The following is a 21,881-nucleotide window of genomic DNA, read 5'->3' on the forward strand; positions in this document are numbered from 1 at the left end:
TCTCTTCTCTCTCTTCACTCCCTCTCTTCACTCCCTCTCTTCTCTCTCTTCACTCCCTCTCTTCTCTCCCTCTCTTCTCTCTCTTCACTCCCTCTCTTCTCTCTCTTCACTCCCTCTCTTCTCTCCCTCTCTTCTCTCTCTTCACTCCCTCTCTTCTCTCTCTTCACTCCCTCTCTTCTCTCCCTCTCTTCTCTCTCTTCACTCCCTCTCTTCACTCCCTCTCTTCTCTCTCTTCACTCCCTCTCTTCACTCCCTCTCTTCTCTCTCTTCACTCCCTCTCTTCTCTCTCTTCACTCCCTCTCTTCTCTCTCTTCACTCCCTATCTTCTCTCTCTTCACTCCCTCTCTTCTCTCTATTCACTCCCTCTCTCTCTCTCTTCACTCCCTATCTTCTCTCTCTCTCTCTTCTCTCTCTTCACTCCCTCTCTTCTCTCCCTCTCTTCTCTCTCTTCACTCCCTCTCTCCCTCTCTTCTCTCTCTTCTCTCCCTCTCTTCTCTCTCTTCACTCCCTCTCTTCTCTCTCTTCTCTCCCTCTCTTCTCTTTCTTCACTCCCTCTCTTCTCTCCCTCTCTTCTCTCTCTTCACTCCCTCTCTTCTCTTCTCGCTCTCCTCATGTATGATAGACAATTCTTGATTTTAATGTCCCTTCATAAGCACAGCTGGGAGATATAACAGAATTATAAATATAGAAGAGACTGATAAGTTTGGAAGAGGGGAAAACCACAGAAATAAACCATGTTTTTTTCTAGTTGTGTAGAAGAGTACCGGCTGGCTCCTGATGCTAGGTCCTGTCTGTTGCTGACTGATATTTGTGAAGGTCCAAAATGCCTGCGTCCTGAAGATCGTCTGAATGATACTCTGTTCGGAGAGATGCTGCATGGTTATGACAACAAGAGCCATAGCGTTAACCAGGGACGAGTGTTCCAGATGAGCTTCCGGTGAGACCAGGGTGAAAAATAAAAATATTGATGGTCACATGTATAAGGAAGAGGGGTGTAGTTTGTTAACACAGGATTTTAGAAGTGGGGGCAAATATTACTTGTGATGATAATAAAAATGTTACGCTAAATAAGAGATCTACTCACGTTATCTATAATCCTAAAACATCAAATAAAAACTAATGGCCAACAAGTGACTTTCTGACTTGCAATAAGCAGCAATTATGCCATATCAGACTCCTTTTCTTGCAGGAAAAAGAAACGTCTGCAAAATTTCCCCATCTTCCATACTGATTTTGTCCGGGATACTATGTGTCCTCCTAGCATATCTTGGAAAAACGATCAGTGCCATAAGTGACCATATAATAATGTTATGGCCAGTTACAAAAAATACAAACAGTATTTATGAACATCAGTCAATAGTTTGTTTGTTTTGTATTTCAGAATAAACCCATGCCATATCATTAAAAGGAATCCAAAAGTATTTTCAGTGGGTTATACTTAATTGAAATCATTGCAATATGTGTTATTCATCATTTTAAAATAATTTTAGCCTTTTGGTGTTCTGTTTTTTGTAACTTTATTTGTGAAGGGTTCATTACTTTATATCACCTCCCCCTCTACATTAAGGCAAATGAATAGCTTTTCTTTTGAAGTGTTGCTAGGAGACATCTTCTCTAGCAGCAGTCAGTTTATTGCCCAAGCTCAGTAGAGGACTTTGTTGCAAAATGTATGTGACAATAGAACCTAAGTTATGTTATGATAGCTCTCTTATCTAGTTACAGGAAGTGGCTACACTGATAATTCCTAAGTGCTCATTTATCAAGAAAACATGTAATTTGTTTGCTCTTTTTTAACACAATCTATTTATTTTTATGCTTACTTATTTTTTCATAAGGTGGTGAGAGTCCACAAGCTATGACGTGGGATTTAACTTCTGGCCACTAAAAGATACCTCTAACACCAACAGCTTTTAAATCCTCCCACCTCCCTGTACCTTTCAGTCTTATCTTTGCCTTCACAGGAGTAGGTGAAGACTTGCGGTGCTCTGATTCTTTGTTAAAAGGGTTTCTCAGACCTATGTGAGACAATGTATTCCTCTAATACAGTGAACCTTGGACAGAGGGCTATATGAAGTACTAGTAGTAACGCTATATTTCCCTATGGGATTTAGTCACGTCTGCCACACGTGTTTTGGGAACCTGTCCCTTAGCCTCCTCATGTTGGGTCGGTCGTTGTCATCCTCACAAGAGATATTGTAGAGATATGGAAATATATTCCAATGTTGGTGCAGTTTATACTTTGGCTAAAAGGACAACTATTCCCTTAAAGGATAGTAGTTAGTTTAGAGACCGTAAGATGGAGGCTTTCCGTAGAAAAATGTTTCTTCAATCAGGTTTTCTTTTCAAACCAGCTATTAGCATAGCATGTGTGGCAGGAACAGCTGCTTTATAGTGTGACTCATTAGCTGATCTGATTTCAGGTCTCAGTTGAAGATTTGCAAAGCCATATTAAAGTTGTGCAGATTAGCAGTTGTGGACATTATCTGCATTAATGGTAGAAAAAAAAGGCCTTTATGTTTCTGACCAGGAGGGCATCATGGCTAAAATCTTGGTTTGCTGATATAGTTTCCAAGAAAAGACTATTATCTCTTCCCTTTCAGGGAAATGTTCTTTTCAGATTTGGTTTAGATGCCATCAGTTTTACAGTAACAAGAGGAATAGGTGCTTTCTAACTCAAGACAAAAAATCTAAAGGAAAGAGCAGATCTAGCCATTGTTTTCGTTCCTTTCATTCCTCAAAGAACCAATGTCCTCTTCTCAAAAGTCTGAATCTTTCAAACCGTCTTGGAAGGTAAGTAGCTCCTGGAATAAGTTCAAGCAGTCAAAGAAGGCTTTCACCAATCCAAATCAGCATGGAGGTGTGGCCCCCGATCCAGATTTAGTTCTGGTAGAGGTCAGGTTGAGCCTTTTTCAGGAGGCTTGGTTAAAATCGATTCAGAACCCGTGGGTTTTGAGCATAGTATCCCAAGGTTACAGTATAGGTTTTCAGGCCAAACCTTGAATAACGTTTCTTCTGTCCCATGTTCCAAGGGATTCTCAGAAAGCTGTGTCTTTCTTTCAGTGTATTCAGGACCTGGAATTTATGGGGGTCATAAAACCTGCCCCAGACTGAGAAAAAGGTTTAGGTTTTTATTCCAACCTTTTTTATGTTCCAAAGGGCGGCACCTATAGACCTCTACTAAATTTAAAGACCTTAAACACATTTTTGTTAGTTCCTACTTTTAAAATCAAGACTATTCGTACTATTTTACCTCTAGTACACAAGGGTCAGTTTATGTCCACAATAGATCTGAAGGATGCCTACCTTCACATACTGTTCGCAAGGATCATTAAGACAGCAGTATCAGACAACATCATGGCTGTGACGTATAACATCAATCAAGAAATAGTTTTTCCCTCTTTATGTTCCACTCCAAAAATTACAAAGAGACTTTTACACAATCTAGATGTAAGTTTTACTTGCAAGCTACTAAGTATTGTAGGCAAACTTCTTATTTATTTGTCCATTTCTCAAGGCTTCTGTTTAACAGATTTGCATGGCTGCAACTTGGTCTTCATTACACACTTTTAATAAATGTTACCATTTTGATGTTTTTTTCTTCTTCAGAGGCAGCTTTTGGAACTGCCTAACCCTTTTTTTTACCCCACCCATATTCTTGTGGACTCCACAACTTGGGTATTAGATCTCACACGTCAAGGCTTGTGGACTCATAGCCTTGTGAAAGAAAACATAATTTATACTTACCCAATAAATTCCTTTATTTCATGGTGGTGAGAGTCTACTAGACCCAACCATTAGTATATTTATGATTTTTTTTTGGTGGCAGTTTTAATTTGCACCTTATTAGCCCCTGTTTTTTTTTTTTCTTTGTTTTCTTTTTAATAAATACCGTTTTTTATAAAATTCAAGTTGAGTGGAAACACCTTACCTGCCTGTTCACTGACTGCCTATTGGAGTACAACCACTAGTATTTTCCTGCACCTGGATCTGGTCCATTGGGAGAACCATAGTGGGGTGAGCTGACACGCGTCACATAAATTTGTCAGTCTGTCTCTACCAGCACATTGGTGTGCTTGGTCAGCATCACACAGGAACTTCCAGCTGTGGGTGAGCTGTCACACCCTATAATCCTACCGCCTGCACCTACTAGCACATCAGGGTGCTTTAACAGCATAATAACGAACAAGAGAACAGAAGCACCTGATACTGGCCGTTGATAATTAGAAGTGAATTTAATTCAAAGAACAGGGTATAACATTACAAAATACAAAGTAAACACAGGGCTCATGGCCCTAGTAAAAACAATACAGAGGGGGTGAAAAATAATAAACGAGCTAGTGACAAAACAGCGGCTAACGCGTTTCGGCGTGAGCCTTACTCATAGCCTCTTAAAACACAAATGAAATCTAGAAGATTAAAAAACCTAGCTCCTCATCTGATTGTTTGGCGGGACACACACCCTGCAACTAATTATCCAATCAAAGACTGTTAAACTGACTGTGTATACACACACATACACACCCACCCCCACCCCCTATGAATGCACTGTATTAGATCGACACTAATCACTAATAGTGATGGTAATCATTATTATTATTATGCTAGTCTTCATCACTGAATAATCCAGACCAGTATTAATGAACCGGAAAAAACTGGCCGGTTTACACAACGTACCAAGACGCTGGTCGGATAGTGCCAAAATTCAGCCCTGCCGTGCCGGAGATTCTCTGCTCCATTCACTGATGCAGTCCGAATCCAGAGCTCAGAGTGGGAGTGAACACACGATCTGAGCAATTCTGATAGGGTCGCGCCTTAGAGCTTAGCCAGTGATATCACTGAAACCCGCCTACACGCCATACGTCAGCACGGAAAGTAAACAAAGTAAGTGCAATAAACACAATCACAAGACAATTTTGGAGGGGCGAGAAGAGAGGGATAAGAATACCGAACTACGAGCACAACAAAAACAATCTAGACTTACAACCAAACCAAGGAAGTGTGTTTATGGTCAATTACCCTTTAATCTGCATTCCACAACAATCTGATTCAAAGTGGGCAAATCTGTGGACCAAGTACGGTCCAAAATACACGAATCATATACAGAAATGAAATGCAAATAAGAGAAGGGTAAGAACATAGAATAATGAAACAATAATAATACAAAATAACTATGCAGACATGGCACAGATACATATGGGGAGCCAACAATCTCAACCCATAACATGTTACAATAGCCAGACATGTGTCATTCAAACCAAAAGTTGCAAAGCCTATGAATATACCATATGGAACACTCCGAGTTGGAATGGATATAAAACAGACGAGAAATTACAAAAAACAGTTGTAATCATTTAACAGGATCACGCCAGAGAGAGAAGAAGTGATGGGACATATATATATATCCCCCCTCCCTTCTCCCTCTGGCAATCCAAAACAGGTATCAAACATAGCACAATCAAATACCCAAATAGAAAGTACCCAATATAAATACAGCACAACCATGCCAATACTTATATTAAACCAGAGCTTATTATGGACCAAAAATTAGTCACAATCTGAAACATTGTACCTAAAAATAGGCCACAAATTTATTTAGACCAAAAATTGATCAGGTCAAACTCCGAGTTGAGGCCACTTGGAATCCTGGTCTTTAGTTTAAAAATCCAGAATGCCTCCTTTTCTCCAAGTTTATTTACCCTGTCTCCCTGGCCTTTTCTAAAGGGGACTTTATCAATAATGGTCCAAACAAAGGATCTTAGTGACTTATCATGAATCTCAACAAAGTGACTAACCAGGGGAGTCGTTTTGGAACCAATCCTGATATCCGACATGTGTTCCTTAATACGAGTTCTGGCCTCTCGTGTTGAGAGTCCCACATACTGTAAGGAACATAAGCTGCAAGTGATGAGATATATGATGTAAGTATGTCTACAATTCAGACAATATTTAATATTGAATCTCTCACCACTCGCCGTGGAAACAAACGTGTCCCCCACAGTAATCCTTTCACATGCCACACAGGTATGGTAATGGCATTTAAATACTCCTAAAGATGTCAACCAAGAGGACGTTTGATTGGGGGGTTCTCTCCAAATCTTGGTTGGGGCAACCATATTGCCTATAGTTTTATTTTTCCTATATGCAAATCTAATGCCCCTCTCCACTGTGTCAGTCAGCCCGTCATCAGCCGACAAGAGGCCGAAATGTTTGTTCACTATCCGGCAGATTTCATCATACTGTTTAGAGTAGTCAGTGATGAAAGACACCCTGTCACCAAAATTATGTAACTCTGAACTGCCCCCCTTACTCCTCCTGCCTAATGTCAGAAGTCTCTCCCTAGGGATCCTCTCTACATCTTTTCTTGCTCTCATAATCGTCAGAGAATCGTACCCTCTTTCTTTAAGCCTCAGAGCCAGGTCATCCGCCTGCTTGTCGTATGCAATGCATGACGTACAATTTCTCTTGAGGCGGATGAACTGGCTCTTAGCCACACCCCTAAACACTCTTTTGGGGTGACAGCTCGAGGCGTGTAACAGTGAATTCCCAGCTATGGGTTTTCGAAAAACCTCCGTGCTGATGCCCTGGCCCTGTACACCCTCCAGTGTGATGTCCAGAAAGTTGACACGTTTATCCTGTACTTCAGAAGTAAAACTTAACCCACAATCATTATTATCCAGACCAGCCACGAATTCTTCGAGTTGAGAGTCGGTTCCTCCCCAGACAAATAGCAGGTCATCAATGTACCTGCCGTACCATATGATGTTAGCTCTGAAAGGGTTTCGTTCCCCAAAGACGTGGGACAGTTCCCACCATCCCATGAAGATGTTAGCATAGGATGGGGCAAACTTTGCTCCCATGGCTGTCCCACGTCTCTGGAGATAAAATTGTCCCATGAACTCAAAATAATGTTACCATTTTGATGTTTTTTTCTTCTTCAGAGGCAGCTTTTGGAACTGCCTAACCCTTTTTTTTACCCCACCCATATTCTTGTGGACTCCACAACTTGGGTATTAGATCTCACACGTCAAGGCTTGTGGACTCATAGCCTTGTGAAAGAAAACATAATTTATACTTACCCAATAAATTCCTTTATTTCATGGTGGTGAGAGTCTACTAGACCCAACCATTAGTATATTTATGATTTTTTTTTGGTGGCAGTTTTAATTTGCACCTTATTAGCCCCTGTTTTTTTTTTTTCTTTGTTTTCTTTTTAATAAATACCGTTTTTTATAAAATTCAAGTTGAGTGGAAACACCTTACCTGCCTGTTCACTGACTGCCTATTGGAGTACAACCACTAGTATTTTCCTGCACCTGGATCTGGTCCATTGGGAGAACCATAGTGGGGTGAGCTGACACGCGTCACATAAATTTGTCAGTCTGTCTCTACCAGCACATTGGTGTGCTTGGTCAGCATCACACAGGAACTTCCAGCTGTGGGTGAGCTGTCACACCCTATAATCCTACCGCCTACACCTACTAGCACATCAGGGTGCTTTAACAGCATGTGAGTATCCATTTGGCTCATATTATATCAAGTTATAACATATGTTGGATGATTCGGCACATGAGGCGCCCCTCTGCTCTTTTTTATATTCTGCAGTTTCCCCCGGATCAGTCGGTGAGGACGAGGCAGCCAGCGTTCGATAATCCTATATAAGGAGGATTCTCCTATACCAAAGAAGTGCATCCTATTTACTTTGGGACTTTTTTGATATCTTGAAATTTGTATGTATTCCTAACATAGTTGTTTGTATATTGTATATGGCACACTGTCAACTGCTAAACATCTTTATCCTGTTATAAGCGCCCCCTTAGATTTTATTATATCATCATTTTGTTCTTTTCTGTCTTTCTGTTATTCCTTTTTTTCCCTCCTCTTCTCGGCTATACACAGACTGAGAGGTACAGAGAGGTGAGAGTGTTTAAAAGCCCTTGGTATTTGGGGTATCTTTGCCTCCTCCTAGTGGCCAGGAATTGAATCCAACATGCCAAGGCTTGTGGACTGTCACTACCCTGAAAGGAAGGAATTTATCCAGGAGAAGCCTGGTAGTTTGGTATAAAAAAGATAACACCGAAGAAACAATTGGGATTAAACAAATGTTAATAGTGCCTCACAGACTTCTAAAATAACAACATTATCCAAAACATACTCATATTTTATTCAAACAATGCTTTTATTTTTGTTAGTCAAAGTAACGAGAAACGGGATTTTCACAAGCTAATAAAGTAGCTTCAGATGTCTCTTTTTTTGATACTGTGACTAAGCCCCCTCTCCAGCCATTCACTCTTGACTTGCTTGATCCCACTTTTACTGGATAACAAGGCTGCAACATCAGGCGTAATCAGACAGTTTCTAATTACACTCTCTTCCGTCTCAGTGCTGACATTTCTGTCTGCATTAGCACAACAGGAAGCTGTTTTATAGGTTCAGAACAACATCATCGTGTTAGGCATTTTAGACGAGGACTGAGTGGTCTCTTCCTCTTGGACTATATCAAAGGTCCTGTGCTTGTCAATTCTTCTCCGCATCAGGGGGTCACTATTTTCTTAAATACACAAAGCAATAAAGCCATATACAGTAATATATACTGATTATCACCCCTTAATTACCTCAAAATAAGTTTTGGAATGTGTTGCAACCCACTCTGGCAACAAAATGTTCGGCTCCAATTGAGTAAGGGAATAGATCTAAATGTATGTGGGTGAAGTGCCATTACAGAGTTAATAGCTAAGGGATTATTAAATAAAAGACACGATTTGCGTGCGTTTCTGACAAGAGTGTGGGGTCTCAGTGAGCATTTAGATACCAGCTGTTCCACTAGCTGCTAATTTGCAGAATATAAAACATGTCATGAATATCTTTAAAGCCGGGATTAGGCAAAGGGTTGGTAACAGAAGAATCATCCTTGTAACAAGGTGCTGCCGGGAGTGATAGAGAATGAATACTGATATGCGTGGTAGAGAAGGAAAGTAACTACCGAGATCTGAGAAACGATATACAGGGACATTCTAATGAAGATTCCTTTGTACCTATAGGACAGGGTCCTCAGTTCTGTAGCCCCCATTCTAATTTATCAGAATTCTGGTATTATAATTATATGTGGCAACACAGTGAGTTTCCAGTTGGTTTTCTAAGCTATTACAATCTATTAGAGGAGCTGACATTTGAATTATTTAAATAAGTGATATAAATGTCACAATCTACACAAAGGTAGTGCCAAGTCAGATAGGGCCCAGAGGCTGAGGCAGCATAAAAGGGACATTCCAGACAAAATTGGAATCCACATGGATACATTTCAGTTTTGAACAGAAGCATTTTTGTAATATACACAAAGCAGCAAAAATGCTTAAAGTAACAGTTATAGCTGTTTCAAAAAATGATTTAAGTATGCACCGTGCACCAGCATTTGCTCACATAGCCAAAGGTGCTTGTACCATCTGGTAATGACTCAATTTGTTAATTGCTGACATGATACAAGCCCCAACTTAAGCTACAATAGTTAAATAATGGTGCACTGAGAATATTTAGGTATGCTTCACATGCACGTGCACTCGTGCAGAGAAACATTTTAAAACTAAAACAATGATAACTTTTACTAGAAGCATTGTTGCCAATGTATGTAAATTGCAAATATGTTTCTCTTCAAATATGTTATTCATCTATGTGCATTTACGTTTTGACAAGAATTTCCCTTTAAGTACAAGAACATCACTGGGATTAGATGATGCCCATACTTTGACTCTTTAAATAGCAGTTATAGTAACTGAGTAACTGGAGAGGTACACAGTAGAGAAGGAGCGCACTGCATATCCAGAACAGGATACACTGGAATACAGGAGAGGTACACGGTAGAGAAGGAGTGCACTGCATATCCTGAACAGGATACACTGGAATACAGGAGAGGTCGGGAACAGGTCACAGATCAGTAACAGAACCAGAACAGGATACACTGGAATACAGGAGAGGTCATGAACAGGTCACAGATCAGTAACAGAACCAGAACAGGATACACTGGAATACAGGAGAGGTCGGGAACAGGCCACAGATCAGTAACAGAACCAGAACAGGATACACTGGAATACAGGAGAGGTCGGGAACAGGCCACAGATCAGTAACAGAACCAGAACAGGATACACTGGAATACAGGAGAGGTCGGGAACAGGTCACAGATCAGTAACAGAAACAGAAAAGGATACACTGGAATACAGGAGAGGTCGGGAACAGGTCACAGATCAGTAACAGAAACAGAACAGGATACACTGGAATACAGGAGAGGTACACGGTAGAGAAGGAGCGCACTGCATATTCAGAACAGGATACACTGGAATACAGGAGAGGTTAGGAACAGGTCACAGATCAGTAACAGAACCAGAACAGGATACACTGGAATACAGGAGAGGTCGGGAACAGGCCACAGATCAGTAACAGAACAGGATACACTGGAATACAGGAGAGGTACACGGTAGAGAAGGAGCACACTGCATATCCAGAACAGGATACACTGGAATACAGGAGAGGTACACGGTAGAGAAGGATCGCACTGCATATCCAGAACAGGATACACTGGAATACAGGAGAGGTACACGGTAGAGAAGGAGCGCACTGCATATCCAGAACAGGATACACTGGAATACAGGAGAGGTACACAGTAGAGAAGGAGCACACTGCATATCCAGAACAGGATACACTGGAATACAGGAGAGGTACACGGTAGAGAAGGAGCGCACTGCATATCCAGAACAGGATACACTGGAATACAGGAGAGGTCATGAACAGGTCACAGATCAGTAACAGAACCAGAACAGGATACACTGGAATACAGGAGAGGTACACGGTAGAGAAGGCGCGCACTGCATATCCAGAACAGGATACACTGCAATACAGGAGAGGTCGGGAACAGGTCACAGATCAGTAACAGAACCAGAACAGGATACACTGGAATACAGGAGAGGTCAGGAACAGGCCACAGATCAGTAACAGAACAGGATACACTGGAATACAGGAGAGGTACACGGTAGAGAAGGAGCGCACTGCATATCCAGAACAGGATACACTGGAATACAGGAGAGGTACACGGTAGAGAAGGAGCGCACTGCATATCCAGAACAGGATACACTGGAATACAGGAGAGGTACACGGTAGAGAAGGAGCACACTGCATATCCAGAACAGGATACACTGGAATACAGGAGAGGTACACGGTAGAGAAGGAGCGCACTGCATATCCTGAACAGGATACACTGGAATACAGGAGAGGTCGGGAACAGGTCACAGATCAGTAACAGAACCAGAACAGGATACACTGGAATACAGGAGAGGTCATGAACAGGTCACAGATCAGTAACAGAACCAGAACAGGATACACTGGAATACAGGAGAGGTCGGGAACAGGCCACAGATCAGTAACAGAACCAGAACAGGATACACTGGAATACAGGAGAGGTCGGGAACAGGCCACAGATCAGTAACAGAACCAGAACAGGATACACTGGAATACAGGAGAGGTACACGGTAGAGAAGGAGCGCACTGCATATCCAGAACAGGATACACTGGAATACAGGAGAGGTTAGGAACAGGTCACAGATCAGTAACAGAACCAGAACAGGATACACTGGAATACAGGAGAGGTCGGGAACAGGCCACAGATCAGTAACAGAACAGGATACACTGGAATACAGGAGAGGTACACGGTAGAGAAGGAGCACACTGCATATCCAGAACAGGATACACTGGAATACAGGAGAGGTACACGGTAGAGAAGGATCGCACTGCATATCCAGAACAGGATACACTGGAATACAGGAGAGGTACATGGTAGAGAAGGAGCGCACTGCATATCCAGAACAGGATACACTGGAATACAGGAGAGGTACACAGTAGAGAAGGAGCGCACTGCATATCCAGAACAGGATACACTGGAATACAGGAGAGGTACACGGTAGAGAAGGAGCGCACTGCATATCCAGAACAGGATACACTGGAATACAGGAGAGGTCATGAACAGGTCACAGATCAGTAACAGAACCAGAACAGGATACACTGGAATACAGGAGAGGTACACGGTAGAGAAGGCGCGCACTGCATATCCAGAACAGGATACACTGCAATACAGGAGAGGTCGGGAACAGGTCACAGATCAGTAACAGAACCAGAACAGGATACACTGGAATACAGGAGAGGTCAGGAACAGGCCACAGATCAGTAACAGAACAGGATACACTGGAATACAGGAGAGGTACACGGTAGAGAAGGAGCGCACTGCATATCCAGAACAAGATACACTGGAATACAGGAGAGGTACACGGTAGAGAAGGAGCGCACTGCATATCCTGAACAGGATACACTGGAATACAGGAGAGGTCGGGAACAGGTCACAGATCAGTAACAGAACCAGAACAGGATACACTGGAATACAGGAGAGGTCGGGAACAGGCCACAGATCAGTAACAGAACCAGAACAGGATACACTGGAATACAGGAGAGGTCGGGAACAGGCCACAGATCAGTAACAGAACCAGAACAGGATACACTGGAATACAGGAGAGGTACACGGTAGAGAAGGAGCGCACTGCATATCCAGAACAGGATACACTGGAATACAGGAGAGGTACACGGTAGAGAAGGAGCGCACTGCATATCCAGAACAGGATACACTGGAATACAGGAGAGGTTAGGAACAGGTCACAGATCAGTAACAGAACCAGAACAGGATACACTGGAATACAGGAGAGGTCGGGAACAGGCCACAGATCAGTAACAGAACAGGATACACTGGAATACAGGAGAGGTACACGGTAGAGAAGGAGCGCACTGCATATCCAGAACAGGATACACTGGAATACAGGAGAGGTACACGGTAGAGAAGGATCACACTGCATATCCAGAACAGGATACACTGGAATACAGGAGAGGTACACGGTAGAGAAGGAGCGCACTGCATATCCAGAACAGGATACACTGGAATACAGGAGAGGTACACGGTAGAGAAGGAGCGCACTGCATATCCAGAACAAGATACACTGGAATACAGGAGAGGTACACGGTAGAGAAGGAGCGCACTGCATATCCTGAACAGGATACACTGGAATACAGGAGAGGTCGGGAACAGGTCACAGATCAGTAACAGAACCAGAACAGGATACACTGGAATACAGGAGAGGTCGGGAACAGGCCACAGATCAGTAACAGAACCAGAACAGGATACACTGGAATACAGGAGAGGTCGGGAACAGGCCACAGATTAGTAACAGAACCAGAACAGGATACACTGGAATACAGGAGAGGTACACGGTAGAGAAGGAGCGCACTGCATATCCAGAACAGGATACACTGGAATACAGGAGAGGTACACGGTAGAGAAGGAGCACACTGCATATCCAGAACAGGATACACTGGAATACAGGAGAGGTTAGGAACAGGTCACAGATCAGTAACAGAACCAGAACAGGATACACTGGAATACAGGAGAGGTCGGGAACAGGCCACAGATCAGTAACAGAACAGGATACACTGGAATACAGGAGAGGTACACGGTAGAGAAGGAGCGCACTGCATATCCAGAACAGGATACACTGGAATACAGGAGAGGTACACGGTAGAGAAGGATCACACTGCATATCCAGAACAGGATACACTGGAATACAGGAGAGGTACACGGTAGAGAAGGAGCGTACTGCATATCCAGAACAGGATACACTGGAATACAGGAGAGGTACACGGTAGAGAAGGAGCGCACTGCATATCCAGAACAAGATACACTGGAATACAGGAGAGGTACACGGTAGAGAAGGAGCGCACTGCATATCCTGAACAGGATACACTGGAATACAGGAGAGGTCGGGAACAGGTCACAGATCAGTAACAGAACCAGAACAGGATACACTGGAATACAGGAGAGGTCGGGAACAGGCCACAGATCAGTAACAGAACCAGAACAGGATACAGTGGAATACAGGAGAGGTCGGGAACAGGCCACAGATCAGTAACAGAACCAGAACAGGATACACTGGAATACAGGAGAGGTACACGGTAGAGAAGGAGCGCACTGCATATCCAGAACAGGATACACTGGAATACAGGAGAGGTACACGGTAGAGAAGGAGCACACTGCATATCCAGAACAGGATACACTGGAATACAGGAGAGGTTAGGAACAGGTCACAGATCAGTAACAGAACCAGAACAGGATACACTGGAATACAGGAGAGGTCGGGAACAGGCCACAGATCAGTAACAGAACAGGATACACTGGAATACAGGAGAGGTACACGGTAGAGAAGGAGCGCACTGCATATCCAGAACAGGATACACTGGAATACAGGAGAGGTACACGGTAGAGAAGGATCACACTGCATATCCAGAACAGGATACACTGGAATACAGGAGAGGTACACGGTAGAGAAGGAGCGCACTGCATATCCAGAACAGGATACACTGGAATACAGGAGAGGTACACGGTAGAGAAGGAGCGCACTGCATATCCAGAACAGGATACACTGGAATACAGGAGAGGTACACGGTAGAGAAGGAGCGCACTGCATATCCAGAACAGGATACACTGGAATACAGGAGAGGTCATGAACAGGTCACAGATCAGTAACAGAACCAGAACAGGATACACTGGAATACAGGAGAGGTCGGGAACAGGCCACAGATCAGTAACAGAACCAGAACAGGATACACTGGAATACAGGAGAGGTCATGAACAGGCCACAGATCAGTAACAGAACCAGAACAGGATACAATGGAATACAGGAGAGGTCATGAACAGGTCACAGATCAGTAACAGAACCAGAACAGGATACACTGGAATACAGGAGAGGTCAGGAACAGGTCACAGATCAGTAACAGAACCAGAACAGGATACACTGGAATACAGGAGAGGTCATGAACAGGCCACAGATCAGTAACAGAACCAGAACAGGATACACTGGAATACAGGAGAGGTCGGGAACAGGCCACAGATCAGTAACAGAACCAGAAGAGGATACACTGGAATACAGGAGAGGTCGGGAACAGGTCACAGATCAGTAACAGAACCAGAACAGGATACACTGGAATACAGGAGAGGTCGGGAACAGGTCACAGATCAGTAACAGAACCAGAACAGGATACACTGGAATACAGGAGAGGTCGGGAACAGGCCACAGATCAGTAACAGAACGAGAACAGCACCAAGAGTAAGGCAATATTTAGATATAGCTAAAGTGCAGTACATAGCAATGTCCCAAAAGGGCGCAAGAAAAAGTCCAAAGTCAACAATAGTTATCAGGCAGCCAAATGCTCAGCAAGAAGGTCTCACAACAAAGGATAGGTCACCAACATAGTTTAATCCAACCTAACACACCCGATAGCTTAATAATAGCAAACATTATACGGGTGGTGTAGATATCTGTTTTGTTAAGTACCCTACACAAAAACAGCAAATAAAGAACAAATGAAAAAGTATAAGAAACAAGTATCACAAGGTTTATAAGAGCAAGTTTGCAGGGATTTTCACAGATGTTCCCCAAGAAAAAGATACACGACCAAAGCAAAAGTAAATGTTGGCTAATTAATTAAATATTGATGATGAATGTGATGGAGAGCAGGTTTTTTTTTTTTTAACTTAGCCATGAATACCACTGTTAAGAAAATATTTTCTAATGGATTGTCAAATTATCCCCATGCAAAGTTGATTTTGTGATAAGTGGGTTTACCAACAGGTTTTCGGATAGATTGGAATGGCTTCTTATTTGAAAACCCTGCAAAACTTCACAAAAGAATTTTGATGGATTGCGATGCCCCACAACTCTGTTACAGGGTAGATGTCTCACGGCTGTATGACATGACATGTTTTCACCACACCTTTTCAATCTCACCTTTTTGAGCCACACCTTTTTTTAACCATAACATTTGGGGTTGTGGTTGATCACAAAACTAAATATTAAGGGTGTATGAGTTAATAGTGAGGAACCTCATCTTCCACAGGTGAAAGTTAAGGCTTTACTATGCAAAGCAGCAGCCACACATCAACACTGTCCAGACCAGAAGCGCCATCAAATTCTCTGGGCTCGGTCTCATCTGAGATGGACACCAGGACAGTAGCACAGTGGAATTGTGTTTTGTGATCTGATAAGTCAACATTTCAAATATATTTTGGAAAAAACAGCTGTCGTGTTCTCAGGGCCAAAGAGGAAAAGTACCATCAAAGCTGTTATCAGTGCCAGGTCCAAAAGCCAGTGCCTGTCATGTTATGGGGGGTGTCAGTGCCCATGGTATGGGTAACTTGCACATCTGTGAGGGCACCATTAATGCAGAAAGATATATATACATTTTAGAGCAACATATGCAGCCATAAATACATTGGGGTGATTTATCATACCCCGGCCAGAAGGCTCGCACGGAATAAGCAGCATCCGCTGCTTAATAAATCGTCCCCATTGTCTTTTCCAGGGACGTCCTTGCATTTTCCAGTAGGGCAACGCCAAACCATATTTTGTCCGGATTACAAGCGCATGGTTGCGTAATCAGAGCATGCAGGTGCTAGCATCTCCTGCCTGCAGTTCTGACCTGTTCCCAATTGAGAATGTGTGGCGCATTATGAAGCGCAAGGGAATGAAGGCCCCTTACAGTTGAATGGGAGAAAATTCTGCTTACTAAACTTAACCAACTGGTGTCTTCAAACACTTAATAAATGTTATTAAAAGAAAAGGTGATGTTACACAGTGGTAAACAGTCGACTGTCCCAACTTTTTTGTAGTGTGTTGCAGTCATCAGATTTGAAATGAGTTTATATTTAAAAAAAATAAATTAAATTCACAAAGTAAAATGTTAAATAATGTGTTAATATTGTGTTTTCAATATAATATAGGGTGAGCTGAATTTTCAAATGACTCTTTTTGTTTGTTTGGTTCCATACTGTCCCAACTTTTTCGGAATCGGAGTTATACAATCTCATTGTCTGCTGTACCTTTAATGTTTGAGCAGTCCAATGAAAAAGTTGTTCTTGTTATTAGCAGAATATGGATTCAGCATGCTTATTCTACAAACATCACAAGTATAGTACCTTAGTGGTGTCGTTTCTGCGAGTAATCTTCAATTACAAGTCAGAGTTCTACATAAAATAAGTATTGTGAAAACAATCAGTATTGCACAGTAACACACAATAGATACCACAATTTTTTAGAGATCTCATGACATAAATCATTTCTATTACACAGTGTTACAGCCCCTGCAGGTTGAGCAATTGGAACCTTAAACAGCGTTGCTGTAACATTTCTGATGCTAAAGGCGTTGCTTTTAGTCTGTACTTCCACGGCACAGCAAGTCTTGGGGTTTAGTCCATAATCCTGCAAGCTGCCTTTTTCTGATATACCATGATCAGCATAAGATGATACCGAGCACGTCTGCCTGTTTTCAGCCTAAGGTAATGAATGCTATAAATCTCAGAAGAGGACATTGTTATTCCTTTGATATATCCTAAACTGAGTGATAAGGAGATCCTATAAGTGGTGACATTTTTCTACTCAGGACCAAGTAAAAATGGAGACTTCTAAAGCTATTTTTTTATTTTTTTATTTATTTGTATAATAAACCATCACTCTTCCAATGTACAGCACTTTCTACAAGGTTGGTGATAGCTTTATGGTAAGTAAATGTTAGGCAACAATAGAAACAGCTTCATGGTCATTGCTGCATTCAGTACATTTATTAAAGGGACAGTCTACTTGAAAACGCTTGTTTAAAAAGATAGATAATCCCTTTATTGCTGATTCCCCAGTTTTGCATAACTAACACGGTTATATTAATTATACTTTTTATCTCTGTGATTACCTTTTATCTAAACCTCTGTAGACTGCCCCCTTATCTCAGTTCTTTTGACAGACTTGCATTTTAGCCAATCAATGCTGACTCATAAATAACTCCATGGGAGTGAGCACAATGTTACCTATATGGCACACATGAGCTAGCACTGTTTAACTGTCATTATGCACTGAGATAAGATGTGGCCTTCGAGGGCTTAGAAATTAGCATATGAGCCTACATAGGTTTAGCTTTCAACAAAGAATACCAAGAGAACAAAGCAAGTTTGACGATAAAAGTAAATTGGAGCAATGTTTAAAATTACATACCCTATCTGTATCATGAAACTTTAATTTTAACTAGACTGCCCCTTTAAGTTTAACTTCTACCAGTTTAACATTGGAGGACTTGTTTTGTAACTAGTTGTTCTACTTTCATATCATGCATTGAATGTGCTGATTGTTCACATGGTTTGGGGTTTGGACCCATATTGTCATGTTTTGTTACACGGATGAAGAGATTAGTCATATTTGAGTTTTACTTTGGTTCATCTTTTGAGTCCTTTTTATTAAACAGACCATTATATAATGCAGGAAGAGCAAGTGTCCTATGATCTCTCACTCTTCTCTGTCAGAATCTGTCTATCATTTTTTCCCCTTTGGTGGTGCTGGGATCTCTCCCTCCTTTCTGATGGAATCGTTCGCTGAAGCTCTCCCTCCTTTCTGATAGAATCGTTCTCTGAAGCTATTCCTCCTTTCTGATAGAATCGTTCTCTGAAGCTATTCCTCCTTTCTGATAGAATCGTTCTCTGAAGCTCTCCCTCCTTTCTGATGGAATCGTTCTCTGAAGCTCTCCCTCCTTTCTGATAGAATCGTTCTCTGAAGCTCTCCCTTCTTTCTGATGGAATCGTTCTCTGAAGCTCTCCCTCCTTTCTGATAGAATCATTCTCTGAAGCTCTCCCTCCTTTCTGATAGAATCGTTCTCTGAAGCTCTCCCTTCTTTCTGATAGAATCGTTCTCTGAAGCTCTCCCTTCTTTCTCATAGAATCGTTCTCTGAAGCTCACCCTCCTTTCTGATATAATCTGTCTGTTTATAATTTTCTCCCCTTTGGTGGTGCTGGTATCTCTCCCTCCTTTCTGATAGAATCGTTCTCTGAAGCTCTCCCTCCTTTCTGATGGAATCGTTCTCTGAAGCTCTCCCTCCTTTCTGATGGAATCGTTCTCTGAAGCTCTCCCTCCTTTCTGATAGAATCGTTCTCTGAAGCTCTCCCTCCTTTGTGATAGAATCGTTCTCTGAAGCTCTCCCTCCTTTCTGATGGAATCGTTCTCTGAAGCTCTCCCTCCTTTCTGATAGAATCGTTCTCTGAAGTTCTCCCTCCTTTCTGATAGAATCGTTCTCTGAAGCTCTCCCTCCTTTCTGATAGAATCGTTCTCTGAAGCTCTCCCTCCTTTCTGATAGAATCGTTCTCTGAAGCTCTCCCTTCTTTCTGATAGAATCGTTCTCTCAAGCTCTCACTCCTTTCTGATAGAATCGTTCTCTGAAGCTCTCCCTTCTTTCTGATAGAATCGTTCTCTGAAGCTCTCCCTCCTTTCTGATAGAATCGTTCTCTGAAGCTCTCCCTCCTTTCTGATAGAATCGTTCTCTGAAGCTCTTCCTCCTTTCTGATAGAATCGTTCTCTCAAGCTCTTCCTCCTTTCTGATGGAATCGTTCTCTGAAACTCTCCCTTCTTTCTGATAGAATTGTTCTCTGAAGCTCTCCCTCCTTTCTGATAGAATCGTTCTCTGAAGCTCTCCCTCCTTTCTGATAGAATTGTTCTCTGAAGCTCTCCCTCCTTTCTGATAGAATTGTTCTCTGAAGCTCTCCCTCCTTTCTGATAGAATTGTTCTCTGAAGCTCTCCCTCCTTTCTGATAGAATCATTCTCTGAAGCTCTCCCTCCTTTCTGATAGAATCATTCTCTGAAGCTCTCCCTCCTTTCTGATAGAATCGTTCTCTGAAGCTCTCCTTCCTTTCTGATGGAATCGTTCTCTGAAGCTCTCCCTCCTTTCTGATAGAATCGTTCTCTGAAGCTCTCCCTCCTTTCTGATAGAATCGTTCTCTGAATTTCTCCCTCCTTTCTGATGTAATCGTTCTCTGAAGCTCTCCCTCCTTTCTGATGGAATCGTTCTCTCAAGCTCTCCCTCCTTTCTGATAGAATCATTCTCTGAAACTCTCCCTTCTTTCTGATAGAATCGTTCTCTGAAGCTCTCCCTTCTTTCTGATAGAATCGTTCTCTGAAACTCTCCCTCCTTTCTGATAGAATCGTTCTCTGAAGCTCTCCCTCCTTTCTGATAGAATCGTTCTCTGAAGCTCTCCCTCCTTTCTGATAGAATCGTTCTCTGAAGCTCTCCCTCCTTTCTGATAGAATCGTTCTCTGAAGCTCTCCCTCCTTTCTGATAGAATCGTTCTCTGAAGCTCTTCCTCCTTTCTAATAGAATTGTTCTCTGAAGCTCTCCCTTCTTCCTGATAGAATTGTTCTCTAAAGCTCACCCTCCTTTCTGATAGAATCGTTCTCTTAAGCTCTCCCTCCTTTCTGATAGAATCGTTCTCTGAAGCTCTCCTTTCTTTCTGATGGAATCGTTCTCTGAAGCTCTCCCTCCTTTCTGATAGAATCGTTCTCTGAAGCTCTCCCTCCTTTCTGATAGAAAAGTTCTCTGAAGCTCTCCCTCTTTTCTGATAGAATCGTTCTCTGAAGCTCTCCCTCATTTCTGATGGAATCGTTCTCTGAAGCTCTCCCTCCTTTCTGATAGAATCGTTCTCTGAAGCTCTCCCTCCTTTCTGATAGAATCGTTCTCTGAAGCTCTCCCTCCTTTCTGATGGGATCGTTCTATGAAGCTCTCCCTCCTTTCTGATGGAATTGTTCTCTGAAGCTCTCCCTCCTTTCTGATAGAATCGTTCTCTGAAGCTCTCCCTTCTTTCTGATAGAATTGTTCTCTGAAGCTCTCCCTCCTTTCTGATAGAATCGTTCTCTGAAGCTATCCCTCCTTTCTGATGGAATCGTTCTCTGAAGCTCTCCCTCCTTTCTGATGGAATCGTTCTCTGAAGCTCTCCCTCCTTTCTGATAGAATCGTTCTCTGAAGCTCTCCCTCCTTTCTGATGGAATCGTTCTCTCAAGCTCTCCTTTCTGATAGAATTGTTCTCTGAAGCTCTCCCTCCTTTCTGATAGAATCGTTCTCTGAAGCTCTCCCTCCTTTCTGATAGAATCGTTCTCTGAAGCTATCCCTCCTTTCTGATGGAATCATTCTCTGAAGCTCTCCCTCCTTTCTGATGGAATCGTTCTCTGAAGCTCTCCCTCCTTTCTGATAGAATCGTTCTCTGAAGCTCTCCCTCCTTTCTGATGGAATCGTTCTCTCAAGCTCTCCTTTCTGATAGAATCGTTCTCTGAAGCTCTCCCTCCTTTCTGATAGAATCGTTCTCTCAAGCTCTCCCTCCTTTCTGAAAGAGTCTGGTTATGTATCTCTTCCTCTTCCCTGTCAGTGGGTTTTGTTCCTTCAGATGTTTGTATTCTCTGCAGCTAATGAAAATATTCATTATCTTGTTAGATACTCCACTGAGCTCAGCTGTATCTGCATGTCTGCTGTATTATCCCAGGCACAGAGGCTGCTAATTAGACAGAGAACACACTGACTGATGGAATTCGGTGAACAAGAGATCCGTACACACAAGAAATCAATCAGAGACCCTTAGAGTGATCTCTGTTTCCCTCTCCTACATTAGAGTAACTGGTAAAGCAGGGAGAGAGTAAACAGGCATCTGGAAGTCAGGCTTAAAGAGACAGTACACTGTAACATTGTTTACCCCTTAATGTATTTTCAACGACTTCTTATAACAGCTGCAGAGTATAAAATGTATGAGAAATTGCAGGTTTATTTGTGTATATTAAATAGCTGTTTTTTTGCTTTGAAACCACAGCCTATTACATTGGGTTGAGCTTGCAGGTAAAATCAGATCTCATTATGTACACACACTTGCTTCTTTATCTTATATCTGTTTGTAAACCAAAGCCCAATACTTATAATAATTGTATTAGTTATCTCTGCTACACCCCACTGGGAG

General features: G+C 42.3%; 1 protein-coding gene across 1 annotated transcript in view; it reads left to right on the plus strand.

Annotated features, from left to right (window-relative positions):
* The window catches only part of ASTN2 (astrotactin 2), a 1,265,353-nt gene that overhangs the window by 505,378 nt on the left and 738,094 nt on the right, over positions 1-21,881 (plus strand). Inside the window, exon 10 of the mRNA XM_053695400.1 lies at positions 749-937. Within this exon, the coding sequence (XP_053551375.1) occupies positions 749-937 (189 nt within the window). The remainder of the gene's footprint in view (positions 1-748; positions 938-21,881) is intronic.

Source organism: Bombina bombina, chromosome 12, assembly GCF_027579735.1.
Source record: "Bombina bombina isolate aBomBom1 chromosome 12, aBomBom1.pri, whole genome shotgun sequence".
NCBI lineage: Eukaryota > Metazoa > Chordata > Amphibia > Anura > Bombinatoridae > Bombina > Bombina bombina.